The sequence below is a fragment of the Chlamydotis macqueenii genome, chromosome 1 (genome assembly GCF_036417535.1).
Source record: "Chlamydotis macqueenii isolate bChlMac1 chromosome 1, bChlMac1.mat, whole genome shotgun sequence".
NCBI classification, from domain to species: domain Eukaryota; kingdom Metazoa; phylum Chordata; class Aves; order Otidiformes; family Otididae; genus Chlamydotis; species Chlamydotis macqueenii.
Window position 1 is genome coordinate 122,701,653 of NC_141556.1, and position 22,438 is coordinate 122,724,090.

The 22,438-nt window shown below is 40.2% G+C and overlaps 1 protein-coding gene across 2 annotated transcripts in view; it reads left to right on the top strand.

The window, feature by feature from the left end:
* MAOB (monoamine oxidase B) overlaps positions 1 to 21,495 on the top strand; it is a 58,905-nt gene extending 37,410 nt beyond the window's left edge. Inside the window, exons 5-17 of one of the 2 annotated variants that reach the window (XR_015261058.1) lie at positions 546 to 637; positions 3,327 to 3,468; positions 4,774 to 4,923; positions 5,585 to 5,744; positions 7,173 to 7,269; positions 8,053 to 8,106; positions 12,523 to 12,580; positions 13,577 to 13,674; positions 14,771 to 14,882; positions 16,542 to 16,604; positions 17,021 to 17,181; positions 19,973 to 20,164; positions 20,677 to 21,495. Coding sequence is in view for 1 of the 2 variants with exons in the window: in XM_086766330.1 (XP_086622456.1) it covers positions 546 to 637; positions 3,327 to 3,468; positions 4,774 to 4,923; positions 5,585 to 5,744; positions 7,173 to 7,269; positions 8,053 to 8,106; positions 12,523 to 12,580; positions 13,577 to 13,674; positions 14,771 to 14,882; positions 16,542 to 16,604; positions 17,021 to 17,176 (1,182 nt within the window). In the remaining variant the exon portion in view is untranslated. Of the gene's footprint in view, positions 1 to 545; positions 638 to 3,326; positions 3,469 to 4,773; positions 4,924 to 5,584; positions 5,745 to 7,172; positions 7,270 to 8,052; positions 8,107 to 12,522; positions 12,581 to 13,576; positions 13,675 to 14,770; positions 14,883 to 16,541; positions 16,605 to 17,020; positions 17,182 to 19,972 lie in introns of both variants that reach the window. The other variant, XM_086766330.1, reaches the window with a different exon arrangement.
* Positions 21,496 to 22,438: the final 943 nt, after the last annotated feature.

The following is a 22,438-nucleotide window of genomic DNA, read 5'->3' on the forward strand; positions in this document are numbered from 1 at the left end:
GCCATGCTGCTAGGCTGTCTGGAGTCATACCTTAATTTTTCTGGATATATAACCATTAAGGTTCATGCATGTGATTTTTAGCACTTCGCTTGACGACTGGCTAAGTAACATTTTAAGAGGCTTGTAGACTTCAAACGTATGCCCTTCTCCACCTTCAAATTCAACTTGTCTGTTTTAGTTCATTACCAGTAGCATGTTTTCCATTGACTGAGCTAGAAGACTGAGAAGAGGTTGCTGCTACTTGCAAAATTAAATGGGAGAGATATGGAATAACTCAGAGACATTCCCCAGCATTGTACTTTGCCTTTCTAGGCAAAGGTCTTAACTCTAAAATCATTCTCTTGTCTTCAATCTAAAAAAAATATATCTTAAAACAAGCAAACAAACAACAAAAAAAACTAAAAGCATCCTCTGTTAAGTTCACTGTATTACCTGCCAGGAATTTGCAGGCTGAATTACCATTTAAAGATGAAAATGACTGTTTGTTGTCTCTTTCTTATACCACTCGTTCATTTGCTGATAAATGTTCTTTTATGTCTCCTTAGATTCCCAGTGAAGCCCCATGGAAGGCTCCACGTGCAGAAGAATGGGACAAAATGACTATGCAAGATTTCATAGATAAAACTTGCTGGACAAAGTAAGAAACTCTTTATTATGAAATAGAATAGCTTATGTTTATATACCTTAGAGCTCTGAATAAGCATTACTGCTTTGCAAACTGATATAACTACCACTACAATACAGCCTTTTTAAAGAAAGGAGTCCAGAAAACCTTGTAATAATGGACCATAACATCTGTCAGCATACACAGTATATTCTGTTATATTTCCGTAACATTTTAGACTAAAATAAAGATAAAAGGAAAATGGATTTGGGGAAGGCTACTTCTGAAGTGATGGGTAGTACCTTCAGCTGCTATGTGCACTTTCCCTCTCTTTACCATGAGTTTAACCTTTAAGAGAAAAATGCTCTGGCTACAGCAGGTTTTTGCATCAAGCTTTTGATGGAACAACACACATTTATTCTGTGCTGGATCAACTGATTTTACCAAAGTGCTATAAAAATAATATTTGTCTTGAAATAGCACTAAATCACTTTAACACCCATCATTCTGTTGTTTAACTGCTGTACTATATACCACCCAGGGAAACTGAAAATGCTTCCTGTTTTTATGTATACATCAAAGCAATTTTTCTTTTCTTGCCATTGAACAACAGTTTGATTGGTTTTCCTTGCACTGAAAAAAAACCAAAAACAAAGCAGTTAATTCTGCCTTGCTGTAAAGCAGATTGATTTCTGCAGCAGCCTCTTCAGAATTGCTAAGCAGCCGACACACGACTGCCGACAGCCTTCATGAGCTTGGTGCAGAAGCCTGCTAGCACCCACTCACGCTGACACTGTCGTCAACAGGGGCATTTTTACGGCTTCAGCCAGCTTCTAGAGAGCAATGTACTCATTATTAATGGACAGTAGGCTCTTGTCCAAAAACTTTTAATCTTCTGACTGTTTTGTTTTAACAAGAGTGACAATTGCGCGAAAGCATATGGGAAGCTGTTCTCCTTTGTATGACCATAAAACCAAATAGAAATGCATGCCGGTGGTCCTCCTGGCCATCTGAAGCTCTTGGTAAGGAACTAGACAAGTTAGCAAAACACTGTGCATCAGTAGTCGCTCAATGTCCAATAGCTCACATGACTACAGTCGTATTTTTTCAAACTCTGATGGAATAAGACTTGACATTTTACCTGAATATTGGCATAACTGTCAGCCTCCCTTAATTCCATGATGCTTTTCAGATTTTATATGTGCATCTCAGCTTGATTTGCTCAGTTTGTTCAAGATTTAGGTAACATGCTGTAGAAACTTCCCACCCTGGAAGGTAATGATCCAGAAGGATAGTCTTCTACTATTTCCTCTCATGTAACAGACTGTACAGATTTGCTTTTGGCTAGAATTGCATGCTGGAAGTACCCCGAGTGCTCTGGGTTGAAATCATACTGCCTGTCCTAGGTAAAACACCAGGAGAAACTGGGGAACTGAAATGCTGAAAAGCAATGAGAGAAGGCGGCAGAAACTAGGAGAATTTAGCCACCATCTAATACCTTCTGGTTATGAAATATTAATAAATACATATACTAATTCTCCCGTTAGACAAAATATCTTTCAGAGTTGATCATATGTGTTTATAGAAACAAAATTTGTTAAGTATTTTCTGTATTGTTTTTGGCTGTCAAGAATGAAGCCGGAATGCACCTGTATTTTATAAAGTGGATCAGCTTTTTACTTCAGCAGGACTTTGCATTTTTACAAAAGACAGAAGCAGCCTTTTTTTCTGTATAGATCTACATCTGAGTTTGAAATAGTATGTTTGAGTTATGCTTTTCATTTTTTGTCTTTCTTTTTTTTTAAGTTCAAACATTGTAGAAAGGAAGAAGCAACTAAAAGTGGATTTGGTACTGGCTTTGGGAGTAATTGATTGCCTGATGCCTGCCGTATGAAATACCTATAGAAACTCAGTCCCTGTCATTCACAATGCAGTTAAGCTGAGTGTCTCCTGATCCTATTTGTGAACCTTTAAACTCCTCCTTCGAGGGAGGGCAGAGAAAGTGTTTACTTCTAACAGGAGAAACCTTTATCTGAGACTTAACCCTGTCTTAGTGCACCCCAAAATCAGGTTTATACAGTAATTTCCAGTAGAGCTGTTATGAAATCACCAACTGGAGGGCGTAAAGCAGTGATCCTCCTTCAGAAATAGGCCACTTTTCCACTTTTGTATTCATTGCTGCTGGCTACTGTTTAAAATACTGAGTTGAGCAACCAAAAGTATCCTTTCTCTTTTCTTGCCAGATTTTTGCATTAATCTGTATATGCTGTCTCTTCACTTACGGCTCCCTACTTACATTTCTTCTTCGTGGTGTTCCAGCTGCAGCACCTCAATTGTATGTAACCCAGGAGCCACGGGAGGGCATGGTGGTTTTGGAGTCCAGTGAAGCCAGGAGGGCTTGCTTCCCTGAATCCTTAGTCTAGGGTGGCAAGCTAACTTTGTATTAGTAGCATAAAGTGCCATAAGCTTTCATGGGCTCTTGTGCCTCCTGGAGCCCTAATTTTCCTGGAATACAGTAGTGCTTGATTAACATTTTTTGCAGGGTTACTTGAAAAGTGTTGCTTAAAAGGAATTGATATTGTTTCCTATTTCAACTGAAATTAAGGAATCCTTTGCCCTCAGTGAAAAGAGGTTGCCACAGACAGTCTCTCCTCTACTAAAGGACAAGGTTGTCACCCTTCTTCAGTTTTTTAATTCACTCACTTTCTTGTCTTTGCTGCAGAGCTGCCAAGAGTTTTGCAACTCTGTTTGTGAATGTGGATGTCACTTCTGAACCCCATGAGGTCTCTGCCCTTTGGTTCTTGTGGTACGTGAAGCAGTGTGGGGGGACAATGAGGATATTCTCAACAACCAACGGAGGGCAGGTACTGTCAGCTGTCACCTGCTGCGGCTCGTGACAGGCTTTGTTTTAACTTCATTCTTTTGCGTGTTTATTTTAGTGTAGAGGGACAACTGAGACATTCATGATTTTGAGCTGGTAGCACATTGATAATTAGTTCTATTCATTTACATGTTAATCTGGATCTTGCCACACTAATGTTGAAGGCTATTCCTGCGCTGAAGGATTTAGCCCAGGGCTTAGTACATTTGTATCAGTTCCTGACTCTGGCTTCCTTCTGGGCTCTGGTTAGAACACATCCTTTGCTTTTCCACTTTAAAAGAAGAAAATATTACTTATGCTTATTTCTGTCATGAGGCTGAAGCAAGCTTTACCACTTCAGAAGCACATAATGGGGATGGCAATACTAGCTGCACAAGTGTGTAGAGTGCTCCAAATGTATATTGAAAATGTAGCCCAGAGCTGGGTTCCTGAAGACACTAGCTCCCAGGATTAAAACTGTTAAGATTTTAAAATCGGTCTGAAGAAAATTAATGTCCCTGCTTAAATATGGTATTGCTCTGAAATGTTTGACATCTGGTATATTAGCACTGCTTCTGTATTTCAAGAAAGTAAAGACTCTGTTAATGGTCTTCCACTTGAGAAATGCAAATTTTGCTCATTATATTAGAAATAATTATATTTTTAAAATGCAAATTATTTAATCATAAATAAATAACTAAAAAGACAAAGATACATTAAAACATGTTAAAATGCATAAATATGCATAGATAAACGATATTTATAGATAATTTAACTGTATATACATTGCATAAAATATTATTTGAATTCTCTCTAATGTCAGAGGTGATTTGAGTTTAAGGTAGGGTAGATTACATACTGCAGGATATGTTTTTGGTGTGAGCTATGTTGCTTCTTACACCTTATTGTTTATTATGACGATCAGGTTTCCTACTTCTGACGCACAGGGATAAGAGTGAATTCAGAAAAAGGTTTAAAAGTTTAAGCTCTTTTCAGAAGTCTTACTGATTCACACAGGTCTCTGGAATCCATTTGGAGACCACATGAGAAGGGATTTTCTCGTGAGGTTACTGATACTTCTAGTTTTGGCTGGTGGTCAAATACAGGAAGTATTTGAGGAGTTTACTGAAAGAGAAAGGAACGTGAATACGTTTTCCAAATGAGACTGCTGAACTTTCCTAGAAAGGTTTCATAACAACAGAAGAATGGGATTTGTTTTGAATACCAGGCAAAACGTTTGCCATGATACGTGCTTCATGTGTATCACTACTGGTTCTGCTTTGCTGAGTTGTTGTTTTCTTTGTCTCAGGAGAGGAAGTTTGTTGGGGGCTCTGGCCAGATCAGTGAGAAAATAATGGAGCGCCTGGGAAGCCGGGTGAAGCTGAGGAAGCCAGTTGTTCGCATCGACCAGTCGGGTGAAAGTGTCGTAGTGGAAACCTTAGATCATGAATTATATGAGGTAATGTAACCCCTAACATTTAAACAACTGTTTGTGGTGGGATGGCTAGAAAACCCTTAGGTTTTCCTTTTTACTTCTCCAAAATTCTATACAAAAAGTAGCAGATATTAAAGTAACTATGACAGAAAGTCACACTTTCTAATTGTCCCTGAGTAATAGCAATAATAGAAGTTTACAGTGATGCCTGAAAAGCAAAGTATATATTCAGACTCTTCCTTCACTAGCATCTCTTTGAGTATTCAGTTACCTTCCAAATTAAAGGATAGTTGTAAGGTGAACACAAAAATGTAGCTTAGGGATAAACTTTCTGTGAAAAACATTTCAGGCTTTGCTTCCAAGTTGCAACAGAGGAGTCCAGATGGAAAGGAGATCGATGGACTCTTGTAACACAGAAAATCTTTCCACTGGCTTTTTTTCGAGTGCTAGGGAAAGAGCAGCTGCCCATCATTGGAACAGATGGCTGTTTATATAATGTGTGTTTGTTGTTTAACAACCAGGATTTTGTGAGGGTTCAGTTTTGCAATTCTTATGCTAAATGCCAAAATTGCTTCAGAAGATACACCCTGCAGCCTCTCCAGATGTCTGCCAAGATCTTTAGAGCAATATGCTTAGGATGCAGTAGTGGAGAATGTATTTGGCTTATGTATAATTTCTTTTGCAGGGGAAATATGTGATCAGTGCCATTCCCCCAGCTCTTGGTGTGAAGATTAATTTCAACCCACCTTTGCCCCCAATGAGAAACCAGCTCATCAACCGAATCCCCATGGGCTCAGTCATCAAGTGCATTGTGTACTATAAGGAAACTTTCTGGAGGAAGAAGGGTATCGCCTTTTAATTGAAGGGAATAGCAGTGACAGAGAGAGGGAAGAGGGTACATGCTAATAGAGTAAACATTGTGATTAGAGGATGCTGGACCTTAGAAGGAGACTTCATACACTTCTATGCTATTTTTGCCTTTCCCTGTGTGCCAAACTTGAGAGATCGGTTGGAAAGAGAGGGTGGATGGGAGAATAAAAAGGAGGAGGTAGGCGTGAAGGGAGAGCTCATGCCTGTTGCTTCTTGCCTTGGTTGTTCTTTATTGTCCTCTGCTTTTCCTTCTGTGACACCTGGGTGTGAGATGAGCCTCTCCCACTTGTACATTAATCTAAAGATACAAGTGATATGTGATGGAGAGAGGTTTTATCCTATCAACTGTCAGCTTGTAAAAACTCTGCCTTCTGGATGTGCTGGGCAGAATTAATTTAAGGTGTCTTCACACAGACGTCCCCATCTGGGCTAGCCAACCTGCACTCCCTTTAAGTGCCGAATACTTCCATCATGATTCTTCAGATGTCTTTTAGAACTTACTCAATCCAAGGCAATCTGCAATGTAATAGCACCTGTTTCTCTTCACTGGTTATAAAGAGTCCACATCTGTGTTTACCTACAAATGTAATCCACCCTTCATCTCTGTGAATGATTTTAATAGTTCTGGATCTTGACATATTCTGGCTATTAGATTTGGGATGGACTGGCAAGAAGTGACTCCTATTTCCTGGTAGAACCCATAGTTTGTGTACTGTGCTTTGCTAACATCGTTGTTCTTCTTTTAAGAACAATTTATTTTCTTCAAACTCTTCTTTTAAGAACAATTGTATTTTCAAAGCAAAGTACTAACATCTCCTGTGTCTGACATAAATATCATATACAGAAACAATTGTGCTGAAGGCACTTGAACGTCTTCAGTATCTGAGAGCAATCTGTTTCTGTGCAATTAATAATTACCTTGCTAATTGGGTTGCAGAATAATTTATTTTTCTATTGTGAGTTCAACAGTAGGAGATTCCTTTATTGACTTCCTGTTTTAAATGCCTGAAAAGGATCGTTAATTGTTAGCACATCTCAGATCTGAATTTTCTCTTCTAGAAATGATCTAGCACTTCTCTGAGCCAAAGGAACACTACACTGCAAGGGAGCTGTGCGCCAATCTTTGTCACTTGATGAGGATCACTTTACTTGGTTTTTTAGTTCTCCTTTCCTGTGTTTTCATATCTCCTTATATTAAAATCATAGAATTGGAGAATGATAGAGATTGAGAGGGACCTCTGGGTGTCATTTAGTCCAATGCCTTGCTCAAAGCAGGGTAAATTTAGATCAGATTGTTTAGGGCTTTTTCAAGTCAAGTTCTGAGTATTTCACAACTTCTTGGAAGCTCATTCCTATGTTTGGATACATGGACTCTAACTTCTTTTCCACCTTTTGCTTAACAGGATATTGTGGTACCATGATCATTGAAGATGAGGATGCTGCAATTGGTTTAACACTTGATGATACTAAACCTGATGGCAGCTTTCCTGCCATAATAGGGTAAGAGACAAAGAAAGTGTCTAATAAATGCCTTTTTATTTTGTCTTAGAGGCAACCATTGAAACAGAAACCCTGCTACTTTTGAAGGGAAATATTTTAAAATACTTAAAGGGTTAAGTTTCTCAGTGTGTGGTGAATAAATTCTGTTAACTTTTCTTTCAAAAAAAATTCTCTCTATGATTTAACTGCTATTTTTTTAAAAATGAGAATTAACTTTTCTTTTTTTATCACTTTCATCTTTTGCCTTTTTGTGTGGCAAAGTGTAAAATTGAAGAAGAGGAAAGGAAAGAGAAGAAAAAAGGGAGTGATTGCAGAAATGTAGTCTTCTCCAAATATTTTGCCTCCCCTAAATATTCCAGTTCTTTAAATGATAATTTGTTTTCTAGAATTATATTTTGTTTTGTTCTGTTTTTTTTTTTTTTTTAAACAGCCAGAGAGTATGATCAGTCTTAGTTTATTTAACAATAATATCCAGTTAAATCTCAGGCTTCACCTCTTGTTACATGCCTGCACACGCTGCTGTATAAAATTAAGGTCATCAGGAAACAGCCCATACAGGTATTCTAACCTGCATCTCAGAGTGGTTCCTTCCACAGCGAGTCCTGCAAGCAGCAGGCAAAGCATATAGCATTATGCAGAGAGGTGACATGGATATTTTGGATATAGACCCAAAAGCTAGTACTGTGAATAACTGCATCTCTTTATAAGATATTGGCATTTAAAATAATAAAGGAAATGTAGTAACATAATGGAAGTAAATTGTTTGTGGTCTTTTTTTAACAGCTTCATTCTTGCTCGGAAGTGTAGAAGACTGGCGGGTCTCACAAAAGAAGAAAGGTAAGTACGAACATGACAGATCTGCATAGAATCTGAGTCAAACTTCTGTTATAAATGACCAGAGCAGGAAAAAATTCCACAATTTGAAGGAATTTGTCTGTAACCTTGCAACAGTAGACAGACATGTCACTTCAAGGAAGAAGATCACTTGTTTTTGCATTAAGGGCCCACAGAATTCCCACAAACCAGCACCAGATATGGTAGCTAGTCCCAGCCCTTTGGACACACTCTGGTCCTGGTTCTCATTTTCAAGCAGGGCTGCTCTGCTTATTTGACTATTGCAAAAAGAGCTGCTCTAAGCTGCTGACTAGGAAAGCAAGCATAGAATAGTTTGGGTTGGAAGGGACCTTTAAAGGTCACCTAGTCCAACCCCCCTGCAAGGAGCAGGGACATCTCCAACCAGATCAGGTTGCTCAGAGCCCCATCCAACCTGACCTCGAACATTTCCAGGGATGAAACATCTACCCCCTCTCGGGGCAACCTGTGCCAGTGCTCTACAACCCTCATTGTAATTTTTTTTTTTTTCCTTATATCAAGTCTGAATTTAATGTAGGTATTCTGGTACCCTCACTGGAAAGGAGCCAGAGCCAAACTCACCCCCTCCACTGCTACCTCTCTGGCTTCCTGCAAGTGCCCTGAGCTCTTTGAAAGCTTGTCAGAAGAGACAGGTTTGGCCACTGTGCTTGATTTTTTTCTGATCACCCTGAAGGGTCCTTTCAGTGTTTGTAACTTAGTGCAACCTTGAGGCTACTGTAAATGTCATGAACGAGACCTTGGCATCATGAATGGGTTAAAGCTGCCTCTCCACCTTCAGTTATGGGAAAAAAAATACCCTTCAGGCACAGATGAAGGGTTTTTTTACTGTCTTCTTGAAACAAATCTCTGTATACAGTAGTGCTCTTTTGTTTATTGCTATAATAAAATTTACAAAGTACTGAGTATTTTTCCATCACACTGATTCACAGTATCTGATGAAATTAAAGCTACAAGTAGAGAGTGGGGATATAAGGAGAGCCTTATTTTGACATGGAGAAAATACATTTGTTTATAGAGCATGCCACAGGGAATACTCTGTCCAAGTAAACAATTTTATGGTAATAACTAGTCCCACTAGAGAAGATGTAGTCATCTCAGATTAGCTTTGCAGGTAGTCTAGCAGTCTGTGGATAATGGGTCTAAATGAGGCTGTTCATGTCCCCGTCTTTTCAAACAACAGCCTGGTACCACACAGCACTTTTAATTTTGGCAGGAATGGACAAGGCAGCCTTTTCCTTAGAGTTTAAGATAGATCCCCAGCAGGTGGCTGATAGTAAAAGTAGCATAGGTATTCTGAAATCCAGCGTGCCCAGCATTTTAAGCCATCATAAACACCAAATGGTGTCTTATGCTGTGTGTCAATACACTAGGTACAACTGAGCATTTGCAGTATTTGAGAACAGCTTCTCTTTCTGCAAAAAGAAGGGCTGTCCTGGCTGTTTGCAAGCCACGAGGAAGGAAAGGTTGCTTTATCCTGGATATTAAAAGCATTGGCACAATTAATCTGACTCTGCTGTTGCCTGTGGCCAAGTTTTAAACAAAAGGATTTTGAACTCTTGTCTGTTGAGGAATAAACTTTAGACTAGGAAGAACTTTGCTTTAGTAAAGAATGGTTATTAAATATGCTTGGGTTGCTACTGATAGATGTACCCTGTTGCAGGGCTTCCTCTCTGGCTCCTGCAGTCCTGGCCACCGCCAGCCAAGGCTGGAACATGATGGGCTGCACTGCAGCTCCTTTCCTGCACATGAGCACAAGTCTCCTTCCAGTGGAAATCAAGGTCCACAAGAAGGCAGAGCACAAACTCGGACCTTCTCCCACTGTACACTCAGGGTGCAACAAGCTTGTGTTGTTTAGATGGGGGCTATGGTGTTTGCAGGGAGGGATCTCTTCTGAGCACTGGCTTCTTGTGGCACCTTACAGAGGATGCATCTTGCTGAGATGCTGTGCTCATCTATCAACACAAGCTAGGCTCTCCCTTTATCACATTGATGACAGCGTAAGGTTTTCTGTAATTGTTGGATATAAATAGTAGGATCTGGAGTCCGTGGCAGCTCCCGTAAATCACGGCTGGAGACAGTGGTTCTTGGAGGGATGGGAACTGTTTTACAGCCTAAGCCGGACTGAAGGGAGTAAAACTCACTGCTGCCTTCCAGCTGGTCTTCCCAGGCCAGGTGCCACTGAGTAATTACAGTGGTTAGATTGTGCCCTACCTTTCAAGGCTGTGCAATGAAGGTGATGGCATCACACACTGCTGTGGAATAAGAGACCAGGGAAAAGAGCTGACTGTGTGCATGTGCACTTCTTCCACACTGGGCACAGTGTAACTCTCAACAGGACCTAGGTAGCTCCAGGCATAGCACTCCTCTTATTTATTGCTGGTGGCGATTTCACAGCTGACTCCAAATCCAAGAAATAAGGATTTTACTCACTGCATATTCCATATGTTTCATGCTAGCATGAACCATAAATCCATAAATAAGTATTTAAACTGTTCTAGGACAAAAAGTGCAGATGTTGCAGAGAGACCAGCACATCTGCAAGGATTGCTCTTATTAGGGGGAAGATTACTGTTGGTACAATTCAGTCATTTAGGAACTGCTTTTCTACCTTTTTTCTCCCCTGTCAAATAATACCTTACTATTGATGAATAATTCCTTCTGAGGTCGAAATTTCTTAGGAGTCTGAAGGTGCCCTTGACCTGAAGCTTATTATTTTCTTTTGCACAGCTATCTTTAACTAACTGTATCTGTATTTGCAATGTAGTTAGCAAACAGCAGTGAACTTGCACCTTCTTGGAGCCCTGCAGTTGGCCGTACATGAGAATCCCTACCAACCTCTGGTGGTATGCCATTTCCAGGCTCCCTGGAGGGTCTGTGAGTCACATGTGGAAAAAGGGCAGGGCACAGGCAGATCTAGAGGGGTCCTTCTCGTCCCTGTCCTGGTGCTGGGAGGAGCAGAAGCAGATGGGTCCAAGATGGTAACTTGCTTTCCTGTGAAGCCCCATGGTGTTCCTAGCCTGCCCTGAAAGCAGGAGCCAGTGGGCATTTGTGAGAAGTAGTGGGCAGACCTCAGCAGAGGCTTTGCTGGATCGTGCTGTTAAAATGGCTGTATTCTGTTCAGACACGAGGTAGGTGCTGATGGTCTGCAGGGTACAGTGGTCACCTCACTGAGGGAGAGAGAGCTGGAGGAAATTATTCCTTTTGTTATGGCTGTTGCTGAATTCCTGTCACCCCCCTGACTGCAGAGGGATGTTCATATTTAGATCCTGCAGCTCTCTGAGCCCTCCTGACCAGTCACCATGTCACCATGCATTTCTGCATCTGGAGCAGGCTGACACTTGTCCTCCACCCTGGGGCACAAGGAAGGGGCTGCTTCCTTCCCCTTTGCTGCTTCTGGGCTTGACACCTGCCAGCAGCAAAGTCACGCCAGGGCCACGGCTCTTTCTGAACTGTAGCAGCCTTCACTTTCCTGCTCAAGCCCCAACCTGCACAGGAGGACACCTTCAAGGACCTTCAGATCTTCCTGGTTTTTTTTTCTCCTCATCTCTTTTCTATAGCATTCTTTGAGTTCAGCTGCCCGTGGGTATAGCTGGGCTCCTGTATAGCTGGGTTGTTTCATACAGCAATATAGATACGATTTCCTCGTACGCTTATATAGCTGCAAGCGTAGCACATACAGTTACAGAGCTGGAACTGCTGCATTTCTGTACCCAGCGTGCCTTTCTGTGGAGCACAGGATTTGCTTCCAGAAGTAAAGGTCTTTCCAGTGTTGTGTTTGCATGTTTGTTTTTCATAATTGTTAACTGTTATTTCATGTTGAACTTCTTGTGCTTGGGAATTGGTGCAGTGCGGCTAAATAGTAAACAGAAACATCCAAAAGCTTGTAGGAACAAACCTAATTCCACTTGGGATTTGCTGCAGGATGAAGTATATTCATGGATTTATAGACTCATAAACTAAAACAGGAGGAAATTTTATAGATACAGAAATAAAGTACTGATTCCCTGAATGCCTCAGGCTATCAATACCTGCATCTTCTTAGGAACAAGCCGTAAGTTAAACTATGTGCCAAGACCAAAAAGTGCAATGCCTTACAACTTCATTTTCCTGACAGCCTAGAGAACCTTTGGATAATATATGGATTTGGGCTGCTAGAGGTATCTTTAGGGAACAGCTTACATAACTGCTGGTAAAACTGGCAGTTATGCAGCACAGGAGTTTATTTCTAGTGATCCAGAGGCTGAGCAATTAGGATAGATCCCAAAAATCTGGAACTTCAGGTTCAAGCAGATATTAATACTTGCTGTCTTGAAACTAGGGCATATTAGAGGTGGCTTGTTTTCTCTTATACAGAAGTCTTCTGTTGCTTTTCTCTTGCAGGAAGATGAGGCTGTGTGAGCTCTATGCAAAAGTTCTGGGATCAGAGGACGCTTTACATGTAAGCACACAATCTAAACCATGGCATCTCTTGTCAGACTTCGTGAGCTGGGGAGGGGCAGAATGAAACCTGGGATGGAGCAGTACTCCAGCACAGCACTGCCTAAGTGTTTTGGAAAAGGTACCTGCTATGGGAGCACTTGCGGCCCTCTGTAGAGGAGTGGAGAGATGGTTTTTTTAAGTCCTGGATTATGTTTGACAGTGAGGATAAGAATGAGCTCATGAAACAGTTAAAAGGCAGATGCGGTCTTGTCCAGCTTCCTGGGTGGCATTCACAGTGCTTACTACCATACATCTAAACTGTTTTCAAATGTGACAGACTTGCCTTTCCCTCTCAGTCTGTGTTGAGCATAATGTTTCTTCTCTCTTACTAGTTGCTAAGATCCATTGCTTTGTGTGGGTTTTTTTTTGTTTTGCATTTCCCTTGCCTTCTCTTCACTGTAATGGTAAATAATTCATAGGACTTGTGTGATCTCACGCTTAGTTTATGTGATCAATGCCATTTATCACTTAAGGACAATTTTACATGAGTTAAATGTTGTAGACACCAGTCTCACAATTGCATCATTTTGAACACAACGATATTGTGCAGAGAACCATGTAAGTGCCATACTTGGCATTTTTAAGAGTATATGTTTGTATCCAGTGTACATATTACAAGTATTATACCTGTGTACACCAGAGGTTAAGTTTGCTTTACATGGCTCAAAGCATAAATTTGTGGTCAAAGCATAAATTTACATTGACAGATTAAGAGGATTATGTTCTACAGTGCCCAGATTAGTGACTTCTTAAAAAAATAGCTAGCAGTGTCTAAAATTAAGGCTTATTGTGTCAGGTCCGTGTTGCATTAAGAGACTTGTGAAATGTACTCTTCTTGTCAGACATTGACATGCAACGAATCATAAGCTATTCTTCTCTGCTGTCTCCTCAGTCCTCTCATGAGCTTCCTCGGGACCTTGTCCTTTCCTTGAGTGAATTAATCCCTGTTTTACAGCCAGTGCATTATGAAGAGAAGAACTGGTGTGAAGAGCAGTATTCTGGGGGCTGCTACACTGCCTACTTCCCGCCAGGCGTAATGACTCAGTATGGAAGGTATAGTATTTATGTATAGTGGGCTTTGGAGTAGTAAGATAACACCAAGTTAATAAATATCCTCAGAAAGGGTCATAAATCCTCTGTCATCGTTCGCTTTATACCTTTAAGATCACTGGGGAATATTTTAAATAGACATTATAAACTTCCACTTGTCTCAGTTGGGCTCTATGATGGATGAGTCTTTATCATTAAAGGTCTTTATTCACTTTTGTTATTCAGTGAATACATCTGAGTAGCTTCTTGGAAGGGAGTTGGGAAACCTTCACAATCTGTTTAGAAAACTGGCTTTGGGTATTTGAGATCGGGGTTACCGTTTCCGGCACGTCTTTAGCTGGTACTTTGTAAAAGCTGGCAGAATTAATTCTTGCCAACATTGACAGTAATGAGAGATTTCTTTGAACTGTTCCTTTCCTTTTAGCAGTCATAGCTTAATATAATAATCAGTGTGCCATTGTATACAGTCCTTTCTTATACAAGTTTTTGCATGAAAATAAGATTTATCAAAAAAAAAAGGCTTAATGGTCAGACTGGTCATTTGATTCAGATAGTTTTTAATGTGATGGTATAGCCCTACATTTGAAGTGTAAGTTTTCACAATTTAAAAAGAACTTAGAGCAATAAAGCAGTTGTAATGAAGAGCACATGGAGGCCTTAGTATTTAAAGTAATTTTAATAATAAATATTGCAAACTCTGACAAAAACAGAGTAAAAAAAAAATCCTTTTATATTTTTTTTATTTGCTTGTTACTTTAGGTATCATAGGCACGTACTTCAGAATGCTACATTGTGCCAGTAATACCTAGCGTTGGTATTTATGACACTGGCTAAAATAATGAGATAGAGTAAGTCTCATTTCCAGCTAATTGTCCTTTACACCTACGAGCAGTGTAACCATTTAGAAAATATGAACATTGATGTGTTTACTGTAAGAAATGAAATGCAGTGCAGACTCCCCCTCCAGCTTAACTCACCCAAAGTTACTACCTTTAAGTGCTCGCTGTTACTTAGAATGCTTTTATTCTAATATTAACCCAAGGGTTTCAGTTATCTTTCCTGATGTGGCTGATGTGACTTACTGCTTGTCCTCCCCCAGGATTATTCGGCAGCCTGTTGGCAGGATCTATTTTGCTGGCACAGAGACAGCCACAGAGTGGAGCGGATACATGGAGGGGGCCATACAGGCTGGGGAAAGAGCAGCCAGAGAGGTACAGACGCAAGCCCAAAAGAGGGGGCACTGTCAAATATCCTATGGAAAATGAAAGATCTTTTGGTTGGAGGTAAAATGAGAACTGAGCGTTGACAGCTTCAGACGTTTTGAAATCTTGATGTAAATCCCTGAGAAGGGGATAGACTTCAAAAAGGATGAAGGTTTTGCACTTAGATTTGGAATGCTTAGGACAGACTCTGGCTGTTTCATCAAACTCTTCTCTGTTGCCAGGAACTAAATCCTTTCTTCTTTAACAGAAATCCCAAATTCTCATCGAGTCATTTTTTTCCCGCAAATGGGCACTTTGTTAGTCATGGTACTGAGATATCGTGACTGTTAGCCTCACTAGGAACAGCTCAGCTCCGCAGCTGTCTAGACCAAGCCAGTCCCTTCCTCAAGTGTTTCCAATAATACCATCGACAGAGTGATATACCGTTGAGACAGCCTTACTTAAAGTCATTAAACAAGGACCTAAGTATTTTGCTTCTAAGGAAGTGACAGTTCCTCAAATGTTTTCATTAATATTACAGTTTATGGAGCAGCAAAAGAAATTTCATCTTTGTTTTATGAGGTGAAGGAAGCCTTGTGACTGAAAACTACAGTCATAGAACAGAAATTGGCCTGGAAGGGATCTGGAGAGTTCATCTAGCCCATGCCCCTCCCCAAAGACAGGGATCAACTGTCCCTAAACTGTCCTATTTGTGAAGGTTATACCAAACCTGTTCCTGAAAACCTCCAGAGGTAGTGTGTCATGACATGTCGTGAGTCTAATGTCAGGACATTACAGCAGAACCTCCATAGGCCTCAGCAGAGAAGTTGGAAGTTAGCTTGACTGGTAAAAATTTTGATATTTTCCTTTCCACACTTACTGTGAAAGGAAAATATATTTAAAATCCCATGCAAGGGTGTTTCTCACTCTCCTGTATTGAAAAGTTGACAAAGTCCATGAATCTTATCTAGAATAAAAGCCCATTGTAAAAGACAGAAAATCTTGTTAAATCTGCCAGTACCTGGACCAGGAAAAACATTAATATCACCACCTCAATTTTATTTTACTGTACAAGAAGTTAATCTTGCTCTCTTTCATGACTATCATTTCAGATAATCTTTTCTATCCTACTCGTATCTGGTATCTTTGCTGCTTTGAATGGTTACTTTTCCATTGTGAAGGTTTTCTTTTTAATCTTGCTTGTCTCTGGCTGAAAGTGGTAGTCTGTCATCCCTCGCCAGATTATGTTCCTCCTCCTACATGATGGTAAAATTTGCCAAGCAAACCACTCCTGGCTATGTAGCTTGCCCATGCAGTGGCTGGTTTATGCAGGCCTCACTTTGCCACGAGTCTATGCTTAACTCTTAGTTATATTCATATTACCCTGTTCCCATGGGACTGGTCAAGTTCTGATACCTCACATGGACTAACTAAGAATAGAGAAATTTTTTTCTGTTACTGTTTCTATTTTCCACTAGGAGTAGTGTTTTAGTAAGTATCAGGCCTCCCCAGAAATGAGTTGTAAAAAGGTCAAGTTTTCTTCTAAAATTTGAATACACAGCTATTTATGTGCTGAATTGTTGTTATCTTCATTGTGTCATTTTAAAACAAAAATTGAAGCCTTTCAAAAATGAATGGTGCTTACTAGAGAATGTTCTTTATTTTCAGATATTGTTTGCTATGAGGAAAATCCCAGACAGTGAAATTTGGAAGCCAGAACCTGAATCAATTGTAAGTCTTTCTGTAGATTAAATAGATTTTTTTTTTTCCTGCTGTTTTCCTGATGAGATAGAATTTTGTTGGCTGTTTTTATTTAAATTCAGTAAACCAAAGCCACAATAAACTTTCCCTTACTCACCAAAACTGCCCTTCCCTAAACAGGAATGTGATAGAAATTCAGAAAAGGCACACATCTGACAACTCTGTAACACGGGATTGGAATGAACTGCATTTTTTATCTGGGCTATGAATCCTTTCTGTGTGTGTCTTCCTCTTCCCTTTAAATGAGCAGAGGTTTTGATACACTGTACTATTTCACAACGTGAACTGCTTCAACCCAGTTCCATTTCTGCTGCAAAAATCTCTTGATTTACATCCTGCCTCTCACAGTGGAGATGTTATGTTGACAATGAATGCCTTCCCCACAGGATGTTCCGGCTTTGCCCATCACTACAACCTTCTGGGAGAGGAACTTGCCATCTGTGCCGGGACTGCTAAAGCTGATTGGATTTTCCACCTTCTTCACTTCTGTTGCTGTGGCAGGATTACTTGCCTACAAAAAGGGACTTCTGGTTCGAAACTGAAAAAGGTGCCAACGCAAAGCCTCGCACTTGAGCTTTTCTTTTTTTTGTCAGAGGCTTTCTTGGCATGTACTTTCTTGTCTCCAAAATCAGATCAGGACTGGGGAAGAGGAGAAAACAATAGAGAGAAGAGGCTGGATGGGAGGGATAAAGGAAAGGGATCCATATTGAAAAAGAACTCCTTGAATCCAGGCCTGCTTCTAGCAGTAACTTTTTTGTTGAATTTCTGAGATACCTTGCCAAGCATTGTCACCTTGAGGTTTTTATCCAGATCCTAGAACAAAAGTGACAAAATACCTCTATGAAGCCTGTTCTGATGAGATTTACAGTTGTTTTTCCAGTTATGTCTGAACCAGACCCTGAACTCCAAGTCTTCACAGGCACTTCCATCTCTAGTAAAGAAAGTATTTCTGCCTTCCTGGGTGGTAGACTGAGAAAAGAAATCCGTAGCTTAAAGAATAATTAACTAGCTCATGCGACTTGCTGGTGAGGATCTTTTTAGTGTTTTTATGTTTCACCTGGATGTCCAGAGCCCAGGCAGCACCTAAGGGACAAGTCAGGCAACCATTTAAAGTGGGGGTCTTTTATTTTTATTTATCCATCTGAACTGTGCAAGTGTGGTCGTAGGTTATTGGCATTTCCATTGGCGTCTTTGTCCTGCAGTGAGTTAAAGGGCAATGTTTTTACTGCCTTTGGTAATGCCATTGAATTTCAGGCTCCCCAGCTGCATTCACACTGCGTGGAACAGCAGAGCTCGTCTGTCCCAACTGAGTCCATCCCTGTGTGGGGTCAGATCTCCTCTGCCTAGAAAACTGGGAGGCTCCGGACGGTAACTGATGTGTGCAGCAGTATGGCTGATCAGGCTGTCGGACCTGAGTGTGAATGGGGAACCTTGTGCTAATGCACAGATACAGCCTCTCAAACCTTTTTCACCCTATCCGACATGTCTTTGCCTACAAGGTCCTCTTTTAGCTCCCTAAGTTGCTGCAAGACAGCAAGAGAACAAATTAACCTTTGCCTATGCCAGGAAGGTGTAAAGCCCTTCATAAAAAAGTCTTTCACATTTTTTTTTTTTCATATCTCCTTCCTTTCTTTCATATACTTAAATTTATACTTTGAATACCTTGAGGCTGCCTCTTGCCTGGTAGGGCATAATCCCTGGTAGGGATTAGCACTTCCATTTCTGACTGCTGTGCTGTCGTGTACTGACTGTGCACTTTTGGTAACTAATCAAGGATGTAAATGATAGAGAGATCAAAGGGAACCACGAATCAGAGAGTCACATGCAAGTGCTTCTGCCCTCCCTAGCTTGGTACCTTTCAAACAATATTAAAAAAAAAAAGAAACAAATAAACCCCAGCCACCAAAATCTTAGGTGCCTACCTATCAATATCATGGTGCCTTGTTTTAAGTATTTCTGCTGTTTTACATCTGCCGGACACAAACCAGTCAGTCAGGTATAACTGAGAACAGAATTTGGTGCACATGAAGCTTGAGAAATGTTGTATGTCTGCAATTTTTCTGAGCCCATTTGCTGCACTTCTCCCTTCACCCTGTGATGATTTATATGTAAAAAATTACATTGCAGTAACAAAACATGGAAGGAAGTATAGTCAGAATATATTCAGCAACTGGTGTGAGCAGACGGTAGAAGAAACGTATCACCAGTCTCAGGCAGACTTTTTGGACTAGCATCTGATCTTGCTTGTGCAGAGTAGCACTTCATTCTCCAAGTAGTCCCATGGAAATCCACTGAACTGCTCTTAAAGCTGTGACATTTGTGAGCAGCACATACGTTTCTGGCCCTTAGGTTTCATTCTTTTTGACTTGATGTGCCAGTTAAAAGTCTTCCTGTAGCAGCAGCTTGGATTTTATCACAAATGAATATCCTCATAACAGCCTTTTAAAATGCATAGGGGAACTTTTCAGACATAAAGATCTTGAAGTCAGAAGAACAGTGCAGCAGCGTGCATATGGCATTTCTCATTGTATCACATAGAGCACTAATTGGCTGGGACATTTGCCTACCACAGAGTGCTTCTAGGTGGCTTTCTCCTTGTGTGATTTATTTACTATAATGAATTAGGAACCGAAAGCTCAATGGGAACTGTGTAAGTTCAGAGCTTTTGCAACTCAGACAATTCATAGGCCAGAAATAAACATAGGAACCTAAATTTGGGAAGACATTTCAAAAGTCTTGGCCCAATATTTGTAAGTACTAGATGGTGAATACATACTTAACTGCTGCATTTGTAGATTTGTAGATCTGCCAAAAGTGTTTGAAATTCAAGTCCTGCTTCTGCCCTAGAAATACTCTGCAGGTCTCTAAAGGGGAGCAGATCCATGAGACTAATGAGGATAAATTGGTTTTATTCATATCTAAAATATATCTCTCTCTTCTTTGCTCCCAAACCTGGCAGAGGTTTTTCCCAGTGTAACAAGAAAATGTTGTGTGTGCCACAGGGGCAGAAAATCCAAGGAAAAACAGAGGTTAGGTATAGCTAGAACTGAACTGAGTCATAACCAATGCTTTTAATGAGATTGGTCAATTTAAAAAAAAAAAAAAAGTCCATACAGTTATAAACCTTTCTTATTCTTAGTTTCAAAGTGAAACAAAGATGGAAACAATGCCACAAATAATTTCTTGTGTTATTCTACCACAACTAAAATTAGGTGTGACTTGAAATCTCAAACTAAATTTAGATCCCCTGAGATTTCTAGCTAAATCTGATGGAGCTGGGAAAGCTGAATTGCAACATCTGTATTAGCACTCGAAATTCTGTGTCTTCTTCCTTCCAGACTGCCGAAGCATTAGAAGTGCTCTCTTGGTCTTTACAGCCACGTCTTTCTACATTATGCTGTGGAGTTTATCACCACTATGGGATTAAAAAGAAGAATTTGCTGCTGTTTTCTGGACATCTTCCACACAAAAGGAATATGTGGCACTTTGTGTATGTGGATGCCAGTGTGATGATAAAATTGACAAATTAGGTAGAGAATCAAGTTGCTTCTCCCATGGGTAGAGGGAACTGTTAGCACTAGCTTACTCTTTTAAAATTCCTTTGTGCCAGCCCTTCAAAGAGAGGAGTGAAGTCTGGTTTAACGGGTAACCAGTCATGCTATATTCTTAATTTATTAACATGTTTGGTGAGAAATCTGCTATCATTAAAGTTCCGGCAGTTTACCAGCTTCGTAAAATGTATTATAGGAACAACTATGGAAATAATTGTATTTGTCTCTTATGAACTGATTCGTCTCACCATGCATATTTTGTAAGGCTCTTAAGAGTTTGCAAAAAAAAAAAAAAAGAGGTTTACTTGCTTGTACGCTGTTCTGATAGCAACTGTATATTGCAAAGGATGTTGGGTCATGTTGTGAAAATCTGTGTTACCCAAAGTACTTGAAAGCTGATTGTATAAACTACTCAACAATAACAAGGAAGTGAGCAATCTGAGGCAGCCCCTTGTCTTTCCTTTAACGAGTGCATTTTTTTCTCTGTGCAGATCTTGATTCCAAAGAGCACATCTGCTGTCAATACAACAAAGACATTAATCACAATTAAGTATATGCCTGAGCATTGTCGATGCCTGGAACCCAAGGCCTGGAGGAGAAGCTAGGGACTTCTGTTAAAATAATCTTCCTGTGTCCTTAGTGGGACTATTGTTTCACTGAGGTAGACTTTACAGAAATGCAGAAATTTTAAGATTTTTTTTTTTTGAGACGTGAATTAAAAATATTTTTGAGGAAGAAGGAATTGGATGTCCTCCAAAAGTACTTGAATGCAAAAGGGAGCCAGGGTTAAATGACAACAGATCTGCCACTGCTTTCAGGCAAGAAGCAAACCCACTTAAGTCACAGATTACAAATGCTCACAAATAAACCTGACCTGTGTTTAAATGGACTAACATTCCCTCGCCAATCTTCACCACCTTAAGATCACCTTGATCTTATAATCTGTTCTTCAGTAGAGATAAAAACGAGATGGCCAAAGCAGTCTCTACAGTCAAGTCATTTAGGCGTTGTCATAGACTGCCGCTTATAGCGTGTCTCCCGTGGTCACGTACGGGTCAGTGTTCAGTGGTGCCTGCCTCTGTGTTTTGGAAAAAAAAGAGTGACTTCACTTTGCAGGAATATATATGCTCTGTGTGTGATGAATTTGTGCCTTTTATAACTGTAGCATTTTCTCAAGTGCCTCTGTGGTGACTGTCTCCCTTGGTTTCCTTTTTAAGTTCCCTTTTCAATAGGCTCTGCAGATATTTTTATCTGACAGCTGTGAACTTTTTTTAACCTTAATTGAAATCAATAAATATTGTCATGCCACACTTACTGTTTGAGGCTTTTCTTTTGTGGAAGCCCCTTTTGACTTGGTTGTGATGGTGTGTGAATAACACAACATTTTGTAGTTCATACTGAAGCCACTGAGGTATCTTCAGCTGTTCTCCGTAAAGAAAGCTCTGTAAAGAAGAAGGAGAGAAGGATACAAAAAGCAAACAAACCCCAAAAAAAGAAATGCCAAAAAAATCAAACCACATTTGGTAATAATTCTTCCTAATGTATAGGTAGCCAACTGTCTTACAATTAAGAATTAATTTTTATTGCTGTAGGTGGATTTGGAGTGTCCCCATCATGAACATACCTCTTGCAGCACCTTCTTTACCAGAACACATATGGGCAGGGACATGTTTTATAGCTGCTCATGAGAGTCAAGGGCGGGTGGTATGCGGCTGTAACTGAATATGTAAGAAATAGACCTTGTCCCAAATACTGTGTGGTGTAAACATTACAAACCTGGAAGAAAAGAGACAAAAAATCACTAGCTTAATTTGATCCAGCAGCTCAGTGTTAGTGCTAGAGAGGTAACGTAACTTAAGAAAAAAACATTGGCCTTGGGAAGGGACCTGTGTTTCACAAAAACGTAGTCTCTGAATACTGGAAAAAGCAGAACCACCCATGTGAAAAAAGCCTCAAAAGCATGCAGTGCTCTTTGTATAGGCTTAACTTTCAGTATTACTTACAAGTTATAAAGGAACACAAATACCATGAACGCAAATATCCTCAACTAATCCTTTGCCTGCTCTATAAAGCATCCCTCCCTTAAGAAAGGCATCAGAACCAGCAGTGCGTTTCACAGGCCCTCAAAGCAGCTCACAAGTGGCTATGACTCTTGAACAGTGCTGCCTTGGGTCAGATTTGAGCTACCTCTTTAACCCTTTGTTCAGACATATCTTGTGGCATCCCAGAGGAGGTACTGAATTATTATTGTTA